The sequence below is a fragment of the Phycodurus eques genome, chromosome 22 (genome assembly GCF_024500275.1).
Source record: "Phycodurus eques isolate BA_2022a chromosome 22, UOR_Pequ_1.1, whole genome shotgun sequence".
Lineage (NCBI taxonomy): Eukaryota > Metazoa > Chordata > Actinopteri > Syngnathiformes > Syngnathidae > Phycodurus > Phycodurus eques.
Genome location: NC_084546.1, coordinates 5,123,458 through 5,147,516, shown reverse-complemented (window position 1 = coordinate 5,147,516; position 24,059 = coordinate 5,123,458). Strand labels below are relative to the sequence as shown.

Sequence of the window (24,059 nt, the reverse complement as noted above, 5' to 3'; positions counted from 1 at the left end):
CAATTGACACACACACAAAAGTAAAATTTGTCGTATGCATTTCAGAGTTGAGGAGTGGATTCAGTCACGCGCGAAATAAAACTGACCCGCATTCGACTTACACACAGTTCTTGAAAATGTGGCTTAGTGTCTGACCTCCATGTGCCCGTATACCCTCACGACAGCAGAAATTATATAGTGGTAATCATTGATTCTTATTTCCTCATTGAAGTTAATGGAAATGCCGTGAATCTGTTCAAGCCCCACATTGTGCTCCTCCTGGTGTGCATGCCTTTGCCAGCGGGGGCAGTATAATACAGACATAAAGAGAGACAATGAAGAGTATCACAATTAAGTGACTGCCGTAATGTTAGTCGTTTTGAATGTTTTATATTCTGTCTACATGTCTTGCTGCACATTTTGTGTTCAAGTGTCGTTTCTTAAAGGGTTACAACTACCGCAACATCCATGCTAGTTTCGTTAACCCGCCTATGGCAGTTTGCATTATTTGTTGGCATCAAGCTAGCAGACATTCAAAGGGATATGGTTTGTCACAAATACACGTAATTCTTTTAGTTTTATGTTTCGCTTGACAGTAAACTTCAACTGGGTTCAGAATTGAGGCTGCGGTTTGACTGGTTTCATTTGGGAAGTTGGGAACATTGCGAGATGCGCTCCAAAATAAGGCGTATGGATAAAAGATGATGCTTTTGCGTCAGTGTCAGTCTTCACGTTGGACCAGTGGGAATACAAAAATGATTCACGTCTTGTTCTGTTGGCTTCACATGTGAGCCAAATGACCCCCGACCCTGCAGTGCGGCGCAGCAGACTTTTGTCTCTCTGAAGTTTCTTTCATGGTTCAGTGTGCGCGACCCGGCAGAGGCAGTCCTATTAGTAATTCTCGAGCGGATTCGGTCTTCTGGTGACCGGAAGGGCCCTCTAGACCTGCTCATCAGACTCCCGGGCAGAGGATGATGTTCATGCCTGATTCCGCTCACTCTGTAACAAGAAGAAGAAGAAGAAGAATCACCTTTTATTGTCATGAACATGCATGCATGTACAGGAAATTTGTTCTCTGCATTTTACCCATCACAGTGAACACATACACAAGTTAGTGGAACACACTGGAGCAGGGGGCAGCTGAAGCGCCCGGGGAAAATCGTGTGCGTTGGCCGGGAAGACAAGAAGTCGTGCTGCAATGTCCCGAAGCAAAATCTTAAAAGGGCCCATACCTGAAATGTCGCGGCCATTTTAAAGTAATGTGCACTGCAATTACAGTAACACGCAAGTACGTACAGTGGTGGTGCCTTGCTAAAACAAAGACAATTACGTACACATCGTGTACTTATAACCACCTTTGCCCAAAGTCTGCTTAGCTTAGCAGGCTAACGAATACCATCTAGGTAGCGATGTTATCTTGTTTCAAGCAACGGATAGTTGAACACAAACTGTGCCGCAACCCACATAGACACACACTATAACAATACACAGGCATGTATACTTTATCCTAAAACAACCAATCGTACTGGAGCTAACTGAGTCACTTAAAGTAGTTGTGAAACTCTTCTTCGTTTGTGTCTGCATGACCGTATTATACGGGCCCTGTGGCCAAGTAGCTCACAACCGAAGGAGCCACTATGAATGAATCATGATGAACAAAATTATATTCTATTTAATGATGTATATAAAAAGAATGGGGCGGGGCTGGACCGGATTAATGGCATTTACGTTCATTTCAATGGGGAACGATGATTTGAAATACGATTTTCAACACTTTACATTTGTTAATAACTAATAAAACTAACAGACCCACATAGGGACTGACCAATAGTATCAATTTGTTAAACAATACGACATTCACCAAATTTGAACATAGGTTTCCACTCTACAGCAGTGCTCATTTCACTTGCGTGTTGACACATACAATGTGGATTACAAATAAATGTGATCATGTGGGTTTCAAGTCCAAATATTGCACCACTATGTTATAAATGGCCTCTTAAACTTGATCCAAGCAAGCTACATGAGTGAAAATTACTGACCGTACTTCCAACAAATGAGACTACATGACATCGTACTGAACAGATTCTGTTGTATAATAAGAACAAAATGTATTATTCCTGTTATGCAGTTCAACAAGTCCATTTTAATCAACAGGCATCGAAATATCTTAGTGTCCTTGGGAACTAACAGTGACACCCTAGAAGGCTGAAACTCTGCGATCGAGGATGGATTTTTAGCTGCAGCAAGCACAAAGTGTATTCCTGCCAAAGTCAAATTGTTTCCCTCCAAATCAGTCCCAGTTCAGTATCGGGGTGAAAGTGATACCTCAGGACACGCGATGACTTTGCAGTTTTTTGTTTTGGTTTCTTTTGCTTCCTGCTACCTATCATCTTCACCCTGTGTCCTGCTTTATTTGTCAGTGTCCTAAAGAAGGTTGGAGAGATTGTAGGTCTTGCTGAAGAGATATAAGCATTTTGTTCACAATGTAAAACAGTTCTTATGTGTCGAATTGACAGTCTGTGACATGCTTTTGTCGAAATCAAGAATTGTAGCACCAAACATTTTACCAGCTGAGCGGATTTTCGTGAGAAATCTTCGAGTAAAGAACGTGATTGCAAGTTTTTTTCTTCACATGAGCCAGCCATTTATCTGAAACCCTGACTTCTTAACCACCACTCACGTCTTATTATTTGGAAAAAAATCCAAACATCTTTGGCGACGTTATAAAATGAAAAACATTTTTCTCTGGTAGCAAGAAATAAATCTGTTTTGAAAAGAATGCAAAACCCTCCACAAACTGTTAATGGACAGATTTAGTACCCGCCATCAATTTTTTTATACCTCTGTTCCTTTTTGAGATTGAGCTGGGGACTATTTGGTTCAAATAATGCAATTCCGATATTTTTAGTGGCACAGTTCAGATATCGTTAGCCTAATCTCATAATTGCCTTTGTCCTTTTTAACATACTGTTGACGAATCCATCAAAAATACCAATGTACTTGCTAAAAAAAAAAAAAAAAAAAAAAATCTTTTTACCAAGTTTTCTGATAACCTTTAAATATGACTTAAGCAACTATGCTATAAGGCTAACAAATGCATCATGTCATTATAAAGAGAAACTAAAACATGGAATCAGATATCCTCAGATCAGAATGTCGAAACAAATCAATATGAATCGGATGCCTACCGATGCGGGCGCAGAGTGAATGGACGACACAACGTAAAAAAGACGTAGAGACGGTTTAAGTCACCGGCGGTAGGATTTTTTACGTTGTGATCAATAGCAAATTGAGCATTTTTTTGTTGTTGTTAAATCTGCTTACAATATTTGATAGCATAATAATACTAGCTATCGCTTGGTTTAGAAAAAAACAAAACCGACATTCGGTTTGTAACCTATTTGAAAAAAAATGTTGTGCAAAGAAATTTTGAAATGATTTATATGGGTATTATATCTAAAAATCCTTTTTTTTTTTTTTTTTTACTACAAGTACATTTCCGTCTGAACTTTTACTTTAGTTCAGGAGTTGAATCAGCACTTTTACCACCATCTTTTTAAAATAAGCTACTACGCACTCTGGGCAGCAATTTGATGTCAATTTCACATTTCCACTATTTATGCAGCCTGTATTACTGTACGTTAGTGGAAAAAATGTCACATTTAAATGTTGTGGTGTCTGTGGTCACACTCGCAAGCCGGCACGTAAATATAACCCTCTCCTCTGAAGCACCCTCATTTACCCGCTCTCGTCAGACGCGGGCAATTATGTTTTTTTTCTCCGCCTCAAACCGCAGCTCACGTTAGAGGCGTACATAAGTGGTCATTGGCAAAGAAGAGGTGCTTCATCTTTATCTTTCTTGGTTTAACTCTTGCCACTTCTTCAACCGGTTGAGAAGCTTGATTTCCATTTCCTCAAGTGAAGGCGATGTTTAACCCTTACATGCTGTTCGGGTTTGACTCATTTTTGACAGCAAAAAAAAAAAAAATGTCCTAAATGTCATTCTTTCTGCCTAAAGTTTGATGAATTTTCCAGAAGTGACCCACAATACGCAAAAATGAACATCTTTTAAAATATCATTCTTTTCTACAGGTGCTCCAAAGTTTGACCAGTGTCTACCACCACATTGGTCCAAAACTTGCGCCGGTTGATCTTTGAAGGGTTGCGAGGGCAATCTCGAAACAAATCATGCACTTCTATTTGTTTTTTTTTTGGGACACTGTTCACGGGGTAGTTGGAAACAGTATCAAGAACTGTCTGCATTCCCACCACATTTGCGACCATGCAGTGTGTAAAGGTTAAAAAAAATGCATGCGTACGTGTGGAAATCGAGAAGACCATTTCTGTCAGAGTAGTTATGACGGAAACCGTCTCCGCTCCTGCTTTTGATCTTCGACTGCCAGACGGCAGGAGGTTGTTAACACTGGCGGTGCCCTGCCTTGACGCCATCTGGGCAGCTTTTGCTCTCCACTCCCGCCATCACACCGCCGTGCTAATGCACTTCCTGTAGCAGGCGGTCGTACAGCACTCATTGATCGCGGGATGACGTTGACAGAATATACTGTAGATGCTCAACTGTTGCTGCAAAAAGGTGCCTCTGTCCTGCTCAGCGACCGTGGAAACGTTATCACGATCTGCTGAATATTAGCCTCGCGGTTGTTCACCATCACTAATGTTTCTTCATCCTTTCACTCTCTGATTGATGAAGTTGTTTATGGGTTGTGATAAATTAGGTTACTCAAGTGTATGTATATTAATTTATCGAAAACAAAATGACACAGTATTTACATACTTGTTGCCTATTTTCCCCAGAGTTTATTTATAGTGACACACTACATCAGTTTTTCTTTTCAGAACTGACACTCATTGCAACAAATAAACCAGCTTCAAACACCCGAATTTGTAAAGACTTCCTCCGCTTTAAAAATGCGTTTTTTGCCTAAAACGTTGAAAAAGTACATTATAGATAAAATAGAAAACAAGGCCACTTGATTGATCGAGCGGTGCCTATATCCAAGTCATTTTTCTTTCAGCGATCACACCCATGCGGATACTGTCGCCAGACAGCGACAAGGCCATCACAAATTGTTCAAATGACCATTCAGGTTTTGGCCGGCAGAATAGTCGTCTGGTCATAGAAAGTGAGGACTTGTTTCACTTGACATCTCGGTCCCAGCATTTTATCTCACCCCTTTTGTAGTGACGAGCAATTTTAGTTTTCATTTGGTTTAAGGTCCTCTTTTGTTTATGTGTTATTTTGCTAGAATCCTTCGGTTGATGGGGTGACTTATTCTCTCAACTTCCCTTTCAGAAAATATTCAAACCCTGTTCCCAACCAGCCACTCCATCTAGGAATTTGTCTTGGGGGGAAATTAACAAGATATTTGAGCAGCAATTGCCAGGGTCTGCTTTTGTGAGCAGAAAATATAGCTTTTTCTCGTATGAGGAATTTCCCTTCTTTGGAAAACCTTCCTCTGCGTATATAGTTAATATGCCACACATTACTGTTCTAAAAACCCGATTCGGTGTGTTAGCAATGATTTAAAATAGAGGGTTCAAACGTACGGCCCTCGGCCTAGAACCTGCCGGTGGGTCTGGCCTGTGGGGATAGGGAGCACATTAACTGCAATTTTGCAATAAACGTAACAGTTGTTGCACATTTTGTCCACTGGAGGCCACACTGACAGCCATTTAAAAGACCACTTACCACTTCAATGACATTCTGAAATTGGCTGTTAATTAGGATTTGATGCCTGATATCGATGCACTTGTGAAGTTTCAGGAGCAAAGTAAACCGACTTCATATAAAATGCTGTGCCTCCTTTGCACTACATTTCTGTGAAATTGAATACCTCCTGTAGATATTTTGAAGACACTGAATATTGCAAAATATCAGTCGACAGCTTTAGTTGAAATGAGATTGTTTTTTGTTTTTTTTCATGCACTGCTACAACTTGTATATATTTTATGTATACATTTACAAGGCAGTGGGATAACTGTAAAACCTTTGAAAAGTTTGCACTGCAGTGTGTATGGTATGGTGAGTCAATTGAGGTTGTCAAGCTATCCAGATGAATGTGGAGATTTATGTACATTTTAAAATAATTCCTAGATCTTAACAAGTTGTTTTATAAAAGGTATAGCCAGTTGATCCAAATAACCTGGATATTTCTGGGGACGTTTTATAAAATGACTGGATATTTTCAGTAGGTCTATTTTTCACCATTAGTGTAAAGTAGTGCAACAGGAAAGGGTGGGATGAGTCACAGCATTTCTCTGGAAGGAACGCGGACCGGACCCACTTACCCAGTTCGGTCATAGCAGTTTTGGCAACAGCTCTCCAAGTTCATCATCATCATCATCATTCAAAAAAATCTTTGCTCCATTTGGTGTCCTTTCTCTTTTATAGCGTTGTTTTTCGGCCTGTTAATTTTTTGCTCAAGCGAATAGCTTGTTAAAATCCTAAATTCCCAGATAACGGAGGTTCTGTGGGAAAACCAAGCATAACAAATGAGCCCACTTTTGTCGCTTTTTGAATGAAACCTTTCTCGCAGTTGATTACACAGAGACGTGCATCACTAATCTGCATGACACTGCCATAAGTAGGTAACCTTAATCCACAGTAACATATTTTGGCATGCCACGACAGGCGAAAAAGGACCAAAACCAGCATTGACCTCCACTAAGGCCAAACAATCCAGAGTTTTAACAGTAATTTCAGTCAAGAATGTATATTGTTAAATAACCTTTCTTGGATGGCTTTTTTTGCTGGTTTGCAAAAGTGTTAGTTTGGTAGATTACGGTGTACATTACATGATATATTTCTCGCCCAGTACATAATTTTTCATTCAATGGAATCAGATCAGAAAAAACATAAACATGCTTTATCTTTGTGTTGACTGAAAACATTATGAGGCTCTGAAGTAAAAGGATGGATCATCTAATTGGCTCCATGTTCCCTGAGAGTGACTTTACGGTGATGCTTCTTCCTCCTCGTCTGCGGCTGTACATGTTTAATGACTGAGAATACAGGCGAGAGTGACAAGGAGGTCTTGTAAAACTGTCATGTCGAGAATGGAAGGCACCTGGACACGCGGGAGAACGATTAGACCATGGGAAAAGGTCGCGTTTTATAGGCCTGTCTTCTCACCCCTTTGAACAGTGGCAATTATGGCGTGGGGCGTCCAGACATAAGACCTTATGTTCCTTTTCACAATTGGAATAGTCAGCAACTGCCTGACTAGGTACGGTTTCTGACCATAGTAGAACTCATCTGTAGCCCGAAACCCCTTAGAGAGACCTTAAACCTGAAATACTGGCCTACACTCTGATAGGTACCGTGTCTTCTTTGCCAGTACCGGGTAGTACCATGTACTGTTTCTAGTACCTGTTCAGCCAGGTCTGAGAATTCCAAGCCAATGCCATATGATGAACGTAAACGACTGCTCGTCTGGAAATCTTGAAACTGTGCAAGATGTAAATGTGTCGATTCATCAGAGAGTGGTAACAGTGTTCAAGAGGGACCTTGAAACAGTCCCCAGAACTGTCTGTGTTCCCACCACAACAGTCCATTTTCTTTCTCCTCCAGTGTTATTTGTCAGCGTGTCTGACTGTATTCAATGTGGGCTGTTTTTTTTGTTTTTTTTTCTCAGTTTCCTGTGATACTATTTTCATATGGAAAAACCAAGGCGAGTAGAGCTAAGCCAAGCGGAATTGCGCAGTGGAAAAGTAAAGGCCTTCCTCAAATCAAAAACTCGACGCCTGGAAGCTAAAGGAAGGGCTACTGAGGAACACAACACCATTCACATCTGAGCTGCTCTGTTTTTTTGTTTTTGTTTTGTCCCCCCCCAAGTGATACTATGAAATAACACTTCTTTCATCACCCTGATATCATTCCTGGTACTGTCAGCTGTCAGACACTTCTAAATTCAACCGTTGGTCTTTCTGTTTAATTCAGGGTTGGTAGATGCCAAGATTTAGCTGTGAATCAAACTTGCATGGACGTTGGACAAAATTGTTGGTACCCCTGGAGTGGAAAGACGAACATTCAAATTGAACGGGCGGACAATAAAAATGGTAACCAAAGAGCCTCGAACAACTTCCTTGGAGAATATCATTTAGACATATGAGACAAAACTGGAGATTTTTGACAAGTTTCATCAGATTTTGTTTTACAGAGACAAAAATGAATCATCCCAAAAAAAAATACTGTGAAACATAAAGATGCTGGGGCCTCACTTTAATCAAAGAATGTGTAGGATTTTTACTAAAAGTATACCTACGGACAAAACATTCTGCATTCTGGAGTGAATTCCCAATGTCAGAAAAGTTGGTCCCAGTTGCAGGTCATGGGCCCTCCAGGACAATGAACTAAAACACAGAAGAACAAAACACCGCACTATTCTGAAATGGCCTTCTCTAATCCCTCATCTAAATCCTCTTTAACATCTGTCGAAGAAGCTGAAACATCCAGTCTAGAGAATGATCCCTTCAAATCTCAGACATCTCGAGCAGTTTGCTCACAGTTAGTGCTCGATTGAGGTCATTTCCTCAAAAGGTTGCACCACAACATATTTGCTGTATTGTGAAAACCCTCGATTGTGGTAGAACAAAAGGGAAATTGTACAAAATTGAAGTTTTTAAGTTTAAAAGCTATGGATTCAGTGTAGAACAAAAAGGTCATTGTGTTCACGATCACAAATCTGTTGTTGAATCTGTTGTTGTCTTGGGACGATATATCAGGAGAACTTTGGAACTGTCACAAAGACGGACAAAGTCGCATACCAAAGAGGACTACGCATCAATTTTTATGTGGAAGAGACACCCATTGCTGCGTAATGTTCAAATCATGTATGCAGCTGCGCTAAGGCAGATACATTTGTCTGAGCCCAAACCTTCTGGGATGTCTCGTGTCTGTGTGTTAATTACTTTGTGAGGATGCTAATGGATTACATTCTGCCACATAGCATGTTTGTACCCAGACATTGAGCCGGTGCAGCTTTCATTTCGTATTACTTAGACACTAATCCGAAACTTTCTTTTTGGATTGAAGCTTATTTTCCAAACGTGCGTCATACCTTGAAGTCCTGGTTTTCTGTCAAGCTCCTCCTGTGTTATCGTGGGATTGAATTTGACCTCGGAGGCAGAATTTTCTCAAAGAATGCTGCATACACTTCCCGTCCACCAAAACAGGACATCACCGCAAGATCTCCAATATCCATGCTTCCGTGAGAGCAACGGAACAGATACCTGTTGAGCCAGACGAGGCGATCAATCAGAAATGGGCTTTGGCGAAAAACGCAGACACACCAGGGATGAGCTCAGATTTGGCCAAGTCTCTTGGCTTTCCGTGTATACAGTGCCTCACTGACTTGGCCTACATTCACACCTTTTTTTCCCATCAGATGGATATTCTTAGACGGCTTTTTCAGGGTTACTCTTTCGGGACGGAGATCAGAATGCCGAAGTTGAGTCCATGTATTATTGTTGTCGTATTTGATTTTCACAAGGCAACGAGCATCCTGGAACAAATTTCTAAACCTTTGATTTGGTATTTTGTTTGTGCTTTCGCTCATTATTCTTCCCCTGTTCCCTCAAATGAGATGGAATATTTTCCCCCCTGACCTCTAAGACGGGATGTGTCCCCATACGATTCCAAGTCTGCCTGGCATTGATCTTTCTGGCAGAGCTTGTTCTTTCGTCTCCTTTGAAGGAAATGCTTCTTTTGAACATATCTGCTTGCCTGCACGGCCACACGCAAGCATAAAACGGCAAATCTCCCACAGTGATTGTCTGTTTGGCTACTATTCGCAGCAGGAGTTTTGCATGTCAATCCAGAAATCTCCCCCCCCCCCCCAACCCCCCCCCCCCCCCCCCCCCGCCCCCCACCTCGTGTTAATTGTGCTGCTTTGCTCACGTCGTCTCCCTTTTCCCGCCTTCCCCTCTGAGAGGTGTGGTGTTTGAAACAAACCAAAAAAAAGGTTATTTTTAGCACTTTAATAAATAGACTTGGTGTAAAATGACTGCAGCGGGAGGTCAGACACTGCTTATTTGTCGTCAGGGTGGACTAACCTCGAGGCGCAAAGTACCACGTCATGTAGTGTAACCAGAGGGCCCAGGCTTGGGGAAGCTGGCTCCATCCACCTGCCCCTTCATGTTTTTTGTCACACACAGCCCTAAGGCATTTTAAAATAAAATAAGAAGAAAACGGAATTGTATCTACTCTCTAATGGTGTCTAGTGTGAATATTGCACAGCGCATATAAAGTGTTTCCTGTCCCCCTGGAGTATGGGGAGCCCCCAGCAACACATGTCCTCCTTTTTTTGGGGGTCACAAGACCTGCAGGTATTTCCAGTTTATTTTACAAAACATGTTGAAAATGAGTTGGACGCCCCTTCTTGGGTTTTCTATCATTGAGTTTGCAATTCCTGACTCAACCCCTCCAATTCAACATCCACTGTTTTTCCCTTTGTGTCTGACCATGGATGGCTGTGACCTTGAGACGGGAGAATTTGGAGATCACAAACCCAGCGGAGAGTCTAGGGAGGGATTAGTGTTGATGTTTTCCTTGGCATGCTTTCATAGCAGAAGGTGACACCCAGACACAGTGGTGAGAGAGCACAAAACTAAAATAAATAATAATAATAATAAAAGCCATACATTCAGTTCAGGACCACTTATCTTCTCTGAGAAGCTTTTAAATGTGTTTTTGGAGCTTTTGTTTCCCTCCTGTATTGAAATCATTCATGCTCGTCCGCAAATATTGCATATACATTGACGGCTGTCGGCCTGACGTCTTATCATATCCCAGATCACGAACGTGCGAAAAGTCGAAATTTGGGGAAGGTGGGAAATCGTTGCTAAAATGTCCTGAATGAGGGGAATAATATGAATAGGTGAAGAAATGTGGAAGGAGTAGAATGGGCAAAATTGTGTGCAGGGTGTGCAGAGAGTTTTACTGTATTTAGTTCCTTTTTTAGCTCCAAGCTGCGTTGATGTTGGTGTGACGGTGTAGGGAAGTAGTGTCTGTAATAATCATTGCCACGGGTTCCATCCTCGCTCTCCCTGTGTGTTTGTGTGCTCCTCTTCGAAGCCGGTTCTCTTTTGCCGTGGCTTTGCTCGCTTCCTCCAGGGTAATTGGCCTTAACTCCAGATAAGTTCCGCCGTAATGCCTACTGTTGATAAATATCCGCTGGGGGGGGGGGGGGGGGGGGGGGGGGGGGGGGGGGGGGGGGGGCTGCTCCAGCGTGTGCTCGTGTTTGTAAGGAATCCATCAAATGCCTGCTTGACAATATGCATGTGCACTGTGTACTGATATGTAGATGATGGAAGCACTTCAGGAATTAAGAATGTTGGACGATTTGTATTCATATTTTATTTTTTTGCTTTGAATTGCAAGCAAAACATTTAGATGTGAGCAGCGTACTCAACTCCCGTCAACAACAAACAGCAATTTGGCACATGGTGGACAATTTTTCCAAAAAGAGGTTTCAAGCTGTTTAATGCCGCTCCCAGTTGAATATTGGAACACAAACAGTGGAGCAAAACATGTAGACAGACAATATAGCAATACTCACAGGCATATATCCTCTGCAAAAATTACTGTGACTTACCGAGGAGCTAAGACTGGTATCATGTACTGTCTATCAATATGTCCGAATTATACTGCCCCTACGTGTCCAAGGTGCACACACGAGAAGGAGCAGCACAATGTCCATTGAATCGAAGCAAAAACATTTACAATTTCTTTACGTTCTATTAAATCATGCCAGTGTGTGTTTTTATAAAGTACAATATGACAGAGTGCTATTTTTCCTGACATTTTTTCCATGAAACATTTTCAATGGGCAAAGATGATTTGAAGGCACCGCTCGCTGTACAGTGCAGTCGAAGATTCCACGAAGTGATTTATATTTATTTCCATTTACATTGTATTCCATGGGGGAAAATTGCAATACTTCTAACTGTCCTCAAAGGACAACACTATTTTTCCTCATCTTTTTTTTTTTTTTTTTTTTTAAATATTTAAACATTAAAAATGCTCAACTTTTCACTGGCTGTATGGCGCTGCTACTCTGCCAGTCTGTTTGATCGTAATGGGAGCTGCTTCATGAATCATTAAAGGCATTTTTCTTCCAGAACACAGTGCGATTTGGCTTAATGGACGCGGGCGATGAGAGCTTTTCCATTTGATCTGTATTATTTAAAGAGGAATCCTCGGACAATGGACGGTCAGAATGCTAGCGAGCCGCAATGAGCGGCAACATTCATTATCGTCACTCGCTTGTCTGCCTCGCCTCTTTCACCATGCCTGTAATCTGCTTTTGTCTTCCATTTTTCATGCCTCCTTTTTTGAGCTCCCTGCGTGCGCTCGGTTGTCTCTTTGCTGCCGTCTCCTTGTTTCGGAGGCTTTTTATCTAATCAGCTTTCAGACAGAAATGCAATTATTGCGCTAATGGTAGGTTTTATTCCGGAGAAGGTTTTACCACACTGTCATCGCACATTTGCATCCATAAATGTGACTGTTCTCTAGAGTTGTCATCCAAAAGTAGCATGCTAAAACTGTAAAAACCTCTGTGTGTGTGTGTGTGTGTTGCACGTCAATTGCTATGGTTTATTGACTGATGATAATACACAGAATATAAGGGTAATGGAAATGGGTCCATATAAAAGTTATAAAGTCTTGTGCGGTTTCTTGGGTGAAACAGTTATTTGATCCCCAAGCTAGAGAAGTTCAGTGCAGTGGTACCTTGACTTTTCAGGGTAAAAGGGTTAAAACTGAATTATAAAGAAATAAGAATACAGACATGGCAAAATTCATCAGAATTAAGGAAACCGACTCTATATTCCCCCAGCAGTGCAAAGGTGAAGTTTGGGTACTGTTATGTGCTCGCATGTGGGTAAGGAGAGCTATCTATTTTGCATGAATGTCTGCTTATGACAAAACAAAGTCTTTATGATTGAATGTAATACCTAATCTGTAAATTCCCATGGAAAGTTTCCAAATTCCCTATCTTAACTTCATATGGCAATTTACCTGAAACTTTCCCATGGATAAATACAGTATGTCTGATTAAAGGGGAACATACCTGGAATTGCCTTTTTTTTTTTTTACACAATAATATTGACAAAATCAGCAGATGCATCAAATAGCGACCAATCACGCTCACTGCCAACTTGGCTTTTTTTTTTTTTTTTTTTTAAATCACTGAAGAAGGCGTTCAGACCACTGGCGTCAGTACCGTGTCTCAGTGGTTGTCAGTTGTAGTTTTGTTTTGGTGCAGTTTTATTTTGGTGCAGTATCTGATCCTATACGACCCATATGATTACATTTCTGCATTTAAAAAAAACGGCAGTAAAGACGGCAGGTCCAAGTCAGCTCGCATGTTGTTGCTTTGTCAAAACATATCGGCATTCGGCTCAGCTCAGGGTCGATGGGTGCGGGCGTTGTCCGATCCGCTCCCATCTTTTGTCACGGCGCTCGGCAGCCGGCGCTTACACGTTCCTCATCGTCATAGCAACAGAAGACGTCCCTACCTCATCTCCTCAGCGAAGATGTTGAATAACGCTGAGCTGCTGCCTTGCACCCTATCAGTGAATGGGTGCAAACAAAGTAAGAGATCCGCGATTGTTTCTGCCGCTCTTTGTTTATTTGTCAGGCCTTGTGAGTGCTTGTTGGCGGATTACAAATTTTAGAATGGAAAACAGACCTGTTTACCAAGCCCCAACAAATGAGACCATCTGTATGTATATGGCATTGTGTTTGAGGATTAGAAAGTATCAGTGCTGTCAATATTAAGTACAATGAATCCCCGCTATTTTGCGGTTCGGCATAATTTGCGTATTTTTGGGGGGAATCTATCACTCCATAATTCGTTGAGAAATTTACACATAGGAAAAATGGTCAAGTGAGTTGAGTTTTATTTAGACACAAGTAGTGCTTTGCCGCCCTCTCATGGTAAGAATCCTCTGCTGAAGTACAGTTCTTAATTAATTAAAAACTTCATTAAAAAAATAATTTCCTCTTGTCCCACATGTTTCACAAAACAGTTTCCAAGTGTCTTAAAAAAATGTTTTGGCAAAATCCACAACAAATAATGAATTGCAACATAATATCAACTTGTTGCACTATTGTCGAAATGTTTCAGGGGGGCGTTTCTGTCTAAGGCAAATCTAGAGTATGGCTTTTGTTACCATGACAACGGAGAGCGACAAAGTGAGCGTCAATGTCGACAATTCCGCAAAACGTTTTGTGGCATTATCGGCTACTTCTGAAGGCGATTTCTTGTTCTTTTTATCACACGAGGTTTGATCTCAGAGGTGATCCTCATTTGTAACAGGGCCCGACCGATTAACCGGCCCACCCATTTTAATTGGCCGATATTCGCCCTTTTCAAATTGGCCAAAATCTTCTGATTTTTGCAGATTTATTTTTATTTCTTTTACACGCTACAACATCAAACAAAGATAATGACAAAAAAAGAATCGGTCGACTTTTGACGATTTCTCTCTCTGTTGTAAAATTAAGCAAATACTAAGGGACGGAGGTAGAAAAATGGCAAATGAAAAAGACTTGGAAGATTGAAGGGACTATGAGTTTTGTGTCAGCTGTAGTGCGTGCGTGTGTGTGCGTGTGTGTGCGCGTGTCTGTGTGCATCCTTGAGCGTATCACGCTTCTGCTCGCCTTATTTCGACTCTCCGTGAAATTGCACGTTTGCCTTCCTTTCGCTTTGTTTTTTTTGTTTTCATTTTAAATGACAATAATATATTCATGTATTCAGGAAATCTTGGGAGGCCTGAGAAAAATGCCTGCCAACTAGGCTTTTAATCACGACAGAGAAAGACTGTCCGCAGACATCCCTTTTCTACTCACAAACGTAAATAGCACACACATCATGATTTTGAACATTTGGACCTCTGTTGCTATCGCAGTTGCTTAGTAAGATGCAGTAATATTCGTCGCTCTTCACAGAGGATAAAGAATATATGAGTATTTTTATTATCCGTCTCAGCGGACTATCCTTGTTTCGTTGAACAAATGCGTCGCTAGATGACTTCATGAGATGAAATTGGATGTCGGATTTTTAGTAAGTGACAAACTCACCTCCCGTAGATGTACTGTACCTGTTTCTAATTCAGCGTCATGTTTTTTTTACCCGGATTTTTCTCTGATCCTGTTGTCAAACATGACGCCTCCAACTCCAAACACTCCGCGCCGCATTGGCTGAGACATGCTGCCGGCTATTAAAATATCAAGACGGCTCAGTCTAATGAGGCCACGCCTGCCATCCCCGTCCATGTCTTTCTGATCCCTTCCTCTGTTTCAGATTATCCCGTCAGACTTTTCAGATGTGCGCTAGCCTTGAAATGTGATTAATGTCAAGTTTCGTCTCCCAGGATTTGGGAGCTCGGATTTAAAGACACAAACAGAATCAAAGGGTTGTGTCATTTATTGAAAATCTGGCCTGTTAGTGCCCTCACGAGGAACTGTGCAGGCTATTGCAAGGGCTGTTTGGGGAAATATTGGATATTAAAATTTTTTTTTTTTGTCGCAATAGACTACTGCAAAATCAGGTCTCATGGAACACATGGAAAGGGGTAGGGCTCAGCCTTCGTGCCGTCCGCACAAGTTGTTGCGGAAATGTTGCTAAACAAAAGACAAACACGCTTACAGAAACCTCTGCCTGTGCTGTCATGAATCAATGGGACGCGTCAACTATAGGCAAGCTGCTGAAATATGGATGGCGACATGAACAGATGAAAGGGCTCGAGTGAGACAGAGTTATATTTAGTATCACAGTCTCCCTGGAACCTTCAAGACAGTACTTTTATCTGACTTGCAGGCTGTAATGTAGCGGTTTGTTTCCGTTTGTGTAATGTTGCAATGTTGTTCACCGGGTGAATACGTGCAATGACCAAATGTTTACATGCACTCATCATGGGCATGACTGTCATATATCTTGTAAACGTTTGTTAGCTTAATGATAAGAGGCAATGAAAAACCCCATAGACGGGCTAACAGAACTAGCATACATTTTGTGGCGTTATAACTCTATGAACAACAGATATTTGAACACAAACTGCATGTATTCTTTATTCTCAAAAAAAAAAAAAAAAGCAGCTCATTGAGCAATTGTGAACATATTCTTCTCGTATACACGTATTTATATTATACTCCCCTCTGGTTGCCAAGGAGCAGCAAAAGCATGAAATAATTGATGAACAAATTATTTAATTTTTTTACATTCTATATGTTATTCGTGTGAGTTTTTATAAAGTACAAAACTACATTGTAGGTTTTTTTTTTTTTTTTTTTTACATAAAATGCATCACCCCCAAAAAAAAAGATGTTTTATGGTGGGACTTAAAAGAAGAATGAATTATTCAAATGAAAATAGACATTTTTGATGGGCTATTTATTTATTTAATTTTTTCTAGCTGTGGAAAACCATTTGCTGCCAAAAAGCAATATGGGTTTAGCAGCGTTCCCCCAGTGAGCTGTCATGTCACAGCGCAGCTGCATAATGAGGAAGAGGAGTGAGAGTGTGCGTGTGTTCGGGGCGGGAGGAGGAGGGGGGGGGGGGGGGGGGGTGAGACATGTAATGGCAGACAACAAGGGGAACAGTAAATCCTTCTCGTCATGTGGAAATGCTTCTCAGTTTTTTTCTTCTTCTGTTTCTGGACGTCACTTGCTCTATTGTTGTCAATTCTTTGTCGTTGTCATAATTGGACAAATTGACTCACATTACAATGAACAAGTGTAATATGGAAGCTTGCTGATGAACATCCTGTTCATCCTCCCCGACTGCATTGTCCAATTCAACATCTTGAGCGATTTAATAAAAAAAAAAAAAAAAAAAAAAAGATAAAAGTGGCGTTACCATGGCGGCAGCTGATCAAGGGAAGACGTTCAGCACCGTGTTTGATAAAAGGAAAATTTCCTGCGTTGGATATTCTGGGACCTTTTCTCCCAGGCTTTATTTTCAGCATGCTTTTGTTTCAATACAACATCACGTTATCCAGGCTTGTCTCTATAGAATGAGGCTGAGATGGAAGTCAATTACTTGGCAGTTCAATTATGCAACAATGGGCTTTAATGAGCCATTCAGCTAAATTCACAACATAATATTGATTTAACTAGTGTTTAATTTTAGAACCTGATAAAAGAAAAAAAAATCAGGCGTCATGCCTGCTTCCCAGCGTGAACTTTTCCCTCCTACAGATCGGCCGCTGTTACAGCAGCACGCCAAAGCAGATTTAATGTATTGCGTTTTTAACGCATTCATTTTTGATTAATTAATTGCAGAACATACAAAAAAGTCTCATGTAAAAAAACAACAACATTTAATTAATCCGACTTCTATTTCTTCCATTTGGGATGAAATGGTTTGAATATTATACATATCACAATTATAGTGACCAAAATTGTCAATTGGTTCTCCAATTGAGAATCATTTGATTGCAACGAAAGAAAAAAAAAAAAAAGATCATCAACACAAGGTAACACATCAATGTTCTCGAATTTAATAAGACCCACCATTGCTAGTTGAAACGTATTGCAATGTCCCCGCAAGTGGTCAAAGATAGCTTTACTGTTTGCTTTATTAAACAAATGGTAAAAAAGACAAAAAAACATACACACAATGCAAGTAAAATACCAACTAATGCCCAGTCACTCAACATGCATGCTGAGCTGATGTCACTCACCAGGTCAAGCTCCGCCTTTTAAAGCCAGTGCATACTCAAAGTCACAGATACTACAGTAGAACGGGAGGATGTCTGTCTTGGTCAAAATTTTTGAATTACAAATAAATTGTTTAATGGGCTTCAAAATGTTGAGTTAAAACGTGATTCCTTAATTTCAAACACTCTTATTTATATTTTTATGAGCGAATTCCACCATGAGCTGAAGTTAATGGTCTTGACTGAATACATTTGATCAAAAACTCTGTCCTGCCATTCTTTTCGTCTTTATCCACCTGACCTCAATAGTGACAAAATCTTGATTTATGGTGTGTTATTTTTGTCTTTCTCTAACTTTAATCTCCTGAGTACATGTTTAGCAGTCTGTTCTCCTCAATGTGACTTCCAGCGAGTGCAGCAGTTAAGAGCACCATGAATAAACAAAAGGACGCATCCGTCACTTTTCCCGTCATCTACGTCTCAAAGGGTCAAATAAATGAATGCGATGTTGATTTCAGTGTCACTTTTGGGTAGACAATACGTAATATAATTAAGTGCTTTGTTTGGCATTGGAAGATGACATTGACTTTGTTTACAGCGGTATGCCAACCTCTGACAAAACATATTTTTGTGACGATGTTTACACCATAAAACATTTTCTTGACATACGAAAAGGAGTTATTGCTCTACTATCATCCTATAGCTAAAAAACAAAATAAAAATCAATCATGCCAATTTACAATTGTGTGCTAAAGGTAGCAACCAATCAGGCGCTATATTGACTCGGGTTGCTAAAGCAGTCAGACAAATAAAGCACATTTGATTGATACTTTTAACAAAAAAACAAAAAACTAATCAATCAACAATGTCTTTTGATGCATTCCAAAATCGATGAGGAAAAAAACATTCAACACGCGATTTACGTCCATCCATCCATCCATTTTCTTCCGCTTATCCGAGGTCGAGTCGCGGGGGCAGTAGCTTTAGCAGGGAAGCCCAGACTTCCCTCTCCACAGCCACTTCCTCTAGCTCTTCCGAGGGGATCTCGAGGCGTTCCTAGGCAAGCCGAGAGCCGTAGTCTGTCCAGCATATCCTGGGTCATCCCCGGGGTTTCCTCCCGGTGAGACGTGCTCGGAACACCTCACCAGGGAGGCTTTCTGGAGGCATCCTAAACAGATGCCCGAGCCACCTCATCTGGTTCCTCTCGATGTGGAGGAGCAGCGGCTCTACTCTGAGCCCCTCCCGGATGACCGAGCTTCTCACCCTATCTCTAAGGGAGAGCCCGGACACCCTGGGGAGAAAACTCATTTCGGCCACATGGATGCGAGATCATGTTCTTTCGGTCACGACCCACAGCTCGTGACCATAGGTGAGGGTAGGAATGTAGATCGGTAAATAGAGAGCTTCATCTTTTGGCTTAGCTCCTTCTTCACCACAACGGACCGATACAAAGTCTGCATCACTGCAGACGCTGCACCGATCCGCCTGTCGATCTCCCGTTCCATTCTTCCCTCACTCCTGAACAAGATACTTAAAATCCTCCACTTGGGGCAGGATCTCATACCCGATCTGGAGAGGGCACTCCACCCTTTTCCGACTGAGGACCATGGTCTCAGATTTGGCGGTGCTGATGTAATATTTAAGTCCAGTTTACTCGTAAGAGCTGAACGATGTTTCAACTGGATGCAAAGTCAGGCATATGAAGCAAATGTTGTCTGCAGTCTCTGAATTAGTCATGGACTTTTTGTGTTTGGGCGTATGAATGTAATCATTCCCTCTAAAATCTACACAAACTTGCTTTTTCGCTCACAGTCATGCTGGAAAACGAGACTCGACTCTTTGTCTGTAAGAATATTTGGGAGGCTAAAAGTTAAATGGTGTTTTCCGTGCATGAGAGCTTTCTTGTTACTTGTCAAGCGCATAACGACTTACTGTGTAATTCAAATAACTGTTCAAATATGTCATGATAGTTAGTGTGGCAATTGCTAGCAATAGCTTAAAGCTGCTTTGGAACACACAACTGTCATTAGATACTGACTGATCTGGTCAGCTTTTCATTTAGAGTCCACGGTGTTGTTGTTGTTGTTCATGTTGTATTGAATAAAGGTCACGACAACTTGGTGGGACCAAGTCATGCACCATTCGTATAGTATAGTCCAAGCAGAACAGAAAAACACACACACAACCACACACAGTTATTTATTCGAGACATAAAAAATCCAAAGCACTATTCTAGCATGTGATTGGAATAGGGCACATACTTCTTGACATCTTGATATCAAGGGTACACTCTCTGCATGTTACACAAGTCCTCTACTTGCGCAAATTACTCTTGGAAGGCACCTCAAAGCGTTATGGAAGGCCACATTTCTGAGCAATGTCAACTTTGCTTTGGTTTGCATTTCCTGTAATGTATTTTGTCCGGTCATATCTCACACTGTTGCAATATGGTAAGGGCCACGGGACAACCGAATTTGAATTTTAACCAGTAATGATCCAGTTCACATTATTTCGATCATGACCTTTAATGTGGATATTTTATTATTTTGCCTTTTTTTTTTTTTTTTTTTAAATCACCATAATGTTTTCAAAACAAAAGAGGCAAAATGGGACAAGCTTCTGTCCATCATGGACAATCATGAGCATCTACTGCAGCTTCAGTGGCATGCTTCTGTCACTGCTCTGCTCCACTGACAGACGGAGGAAATGAAGTGAACCTTTCATTTCTTGGTGATTCTGACACTGTATGTTTGCTCCTTTGCTTGATCCACTTTATCCCAAACTGCCTGACATACCGACATAAATAAGATTCAATCTGATGGCATAGCATATTCCCGTGCCTCAGGTCAATAGGGAGAAGTGTGTGCTTACCTGTTTCACTTGCTAATAGATTGCTTCTGTCTCTGGAGGCAATTTAAATTGAAGCAAATTAATTAAACTTGTCTGTGTTTACTGTCTCGCTCAAGAGTAAATGATTTATCTTGATTTTTGCAGGGAGGCTAAGCCAGTATATAGCTCCAAGTAAACTGAAACGTCAGGGTAAACCTTAGTAAATTGTGTGTTTCTCTTCTTCCCCTGCAGTTTATTGCCTTCGCGTCTTTGTTCTTCATCCTGGTTTCCATCACTACCTTCTGTTTGGAGACCCATGAGGCGTTCCACACTATTATCAACAAGACGGAGGTGCATGCGGAACAGCAGCCTGCCTGATCTGGGACCACAGTACGAGATAGAAACCGACCCCGCTCTCACGTATGTGGAAGGTGTTTGTGTCTTCTGGTTCACCATTGAGTTCCTGGTCCGGGTGACCTTCTGCCCAGTCAAGTTGGAATTTGTTAAGAGTCTCCTCAACATTATCGACTTTGTGGCCATTCTTCCGTTCTACTTGGAAGTAGGTCTGAGTGGCCTTTCCTCAAAAGCTGCCAAGGATGTGTTGGGATTCCTCAGGGTGGTGCGTTTTGTTCGTATCCTGCGTATCTTCAAGCTTACCCGTCACTTTGTGGGGCTTCGAGTGTTGGGCCACACGCTACGGGCCAGCACCAATGAATTCCTGCTGCTAATCATCTTCCTGGCATTGGGAGTGTTAATATTCGCCACCATGATCTATTATGCCGAACGCATTGGCGCTAAGCCCAACGATCCCACGGCGAGCCTCCACACCAAGTTCAAGAACATCCCCATCGGCTTCTGGTGGGCCGTGGTGACCATGACCACTCTGGGATATGGCGACATGTATCCAAAGACGTGGTCTGGCATGGTCGTGGGCGCGCTGTGCGCTTTGGCAGGAGTGCTCACGATAGCCATGCCCGTGCCTGTGATCGTCAATAACTTTGGGATGTACTACTCCCTGGCCATGGCCAAGCAGAAGCTCCCCAAGAAGCGGAAGAAACATATTCCTCAGGCGGTGCAGGGAGGGTCCCCGACCTACTACAAAGCTGATGTCAACACCACCTGCAACAGCACGCAAGGCGACTTGTGCCACGTCAAAGGCGGCAGGGTGCTTGAACGCAACCGCTCAGGTAAGGCTACACAGGAGAGAAAACGACCAGAAACCTAGTACACACAAGGGTTATAGATATAACGATACATGGACTCGTGCGTTTAATTTGTACCGTCTTTATCACAGGGTTCATACTGTCTTTCTGCAAAGTGTACTATTTAGGTTTCTTTGTAAAGTACAGCGTAGAAAGGTTTTAATTATTTCAAATATGACTTCACTCTTTTTCTTAGTATCTATATTATCTTTGGGATTTACCAGTTTGTCTAATTGCTTTGTATATGGCTTTACTGAGGTGTTATTGTGTTGTTTCCTAAATGCTCTCTGTACCCTGTCTGTAATCCCTTTTATGGATGGATGAGATCATTCCAATTGTTCTTGGTTTAGTAGAACCTTTCTATGCTGACTCATGCAAAGAAACCTAAACTGTCAAGAGTCCGTGTCCACCTAAACCAAAGGTATTGCGCGATCAATTGTGACCTCACACAGTACCCGGACTGATTTGGCCGCACAGGGCATCTAACTTGCCAGAAAGCACAAGTTGGGCAACCTGTTCATGGTAATGACATTCCAGTGGCTATTCCTCGTCATTTCTACTGTGGTAACATGATACAAACAGCCACTCAACCTCCTCTTCACTATGCATGGAACAGAATCTGGTGTAGTCTCCTGTGCGAAATCCTCAGAGGACACTTGAAATGTACTGCACTCTTTGGAATGAGAAAATGGATCTTAAGAAATGATCTCATCCAACTACAATCATTAGGTGGTGAACTAGCTTCATTGTTGTTGGACACTGTTGTCACGTGGGCTATATTGGGACCAGAAGAACCATATTAACAATAACTACGGCAAAAGTTGCAGTCTTCAAATGAACGTTATTACGTCATTACCGCTCACAGTTCTGTCGGCGGACTGTAGCGGGGTCAGCGACCTGACCATGTCTCCAGAGGAGAGGGTCCCCATGCGAAGGTCCAGCACCCGGGAGCAGGACCGCCGCAGTGGGGGGACATGTTTCCTACTTGCTGCTAGCGATTACAACTGTCCTGCAGATGGAGGCATAAGAAAAACAGGTATGTATACTACTAACTTCTTTGAAACCCGACTACCTGTCCCAGTCTGGTTTTGCTGTAGGGAGGGGAGCACACCTTTTACTCGGCAAAGAGTACAATTAGTTACATACAAAGTCCAATAATTCCAATTAGATTGGACTTCAAGGGGCATAAATTGAACACCGTACCCCTATTTCTCACTGTGCACGGCAAGTAACTGTACGGAATTGTGCTTTTGTCAACGCAATCTAAAATTGCTTTAAAAGCCATCTGTCGGAATTATCTATATGAATATTTAAAGCCCCCATTAGGGCGATTTGAGGAGACGTTGCTGTAAAGGTAGTTATTAAACTTGTTAAAAATTCACTGGTGAAAATTGATGCTCAACAGAGAGGGGTTAGTTTCATGCTCTCGAAAGAAATCTGTCATCTATCTATCGTTGTATCTGTATGTATGTAAAAAAAAATGAATGTTTGTTAGTTAAAAAAAATATTCTAATACAAGACGCCATGTCCAAGAAGCTTGCCTTTGCCGACTTTAATCACAACAAAGGATAAAAGCTCCAATTTGCCCCATTGTCATGACGCGTTTGCCCGGCTTAAGACTTCGTGGTGACTTACTGTGATTGTTTGGGAAATAATTTGCGCATGCACTCACCATACACAATGTGATAGTTGCTCTCTTTCACTCCTGTCTCCTGTCTTGCCATGGTTCACTCGGCCTGGACTCGGATGCCTGCCTGCCTGCCTGCCTGCCTGTGTGTGTTCATGTCCCGCACCACCACCACCGCCACCTCCACCTCTGTGTCACGCCCCATCCGAAGGCTACGAGAAATCTCAGAGCTTAAACAACATAGCGGGCATGACCGGCATGGCTGCTAACGCCCTGAGGTTGTCCCCCGTCACCTCGCCCTACGGATCGCCCTGCCCTCTACGGCGCTCCCGTTCCCCTATTCCCTCCATCCTGTGAGACGTCCAGCGTCGCCAGCCTTTTTTTTTTTTTTTTTTTTTTTTTTTTTTTTTTTGCATTTCCCGCTCCATACCCTACAATCACAAAGTGAACTTTGTGCTAGATATCGTGGCTAGTATTACACACCTGTAGCGAAGACTGATCCACTGATGACTGCCTGAGTGTGCTTGGCTATCATCCTTGTCAGCTCTCCTGTGTCACTTGAAGTTTCCTTTTTCTTTATTTGATATTGTCATATTGCAATAAAAACAAAAAAAAACTGACTGGTGGCTTTCAAAGTAGCAGCCATACGATTTAATAATAAAAGACATGTTGGTAATCAGGGTTATTAGATGTTGTTTTATTTCGATACCTAGAGAGAAAAGATGCGCTTCCATAAA

At 41.7% G+C, this 24,059-nt stretch overlaps 1 protein-coding gene across 1 annotated transcript in view; it reads left to right on the top strand.

The window, feature by feature from the left end:
- LOC133397211 (potassium voltage-gated channel subfamily C member 2-like) overlaps nt 1-23,692 on the top strand; it is a 32,450-nt gene extending 8,758 nt beyond the window's left edge. Inside the window, 4 exon segments of the mRNA XM_061667827.1 lie at nt 20,746-20,879; nt 20,881-21,680; nt 22,561-22,731; nt 23,534-23,692. Of these exon segments, the coding sequence (XP_061523811.1) occupies nt 20,746-20,879; nt 20,881-21,680; nt 22,561-22,731; nt 23,534-23,679 (1,251 nt within the window). The 3' untranslated portion in view covers nt 23,680-23,692.
- The last annotated feature ends 367 nt before the right edge of the window (nt 23,693-24,059 follow it).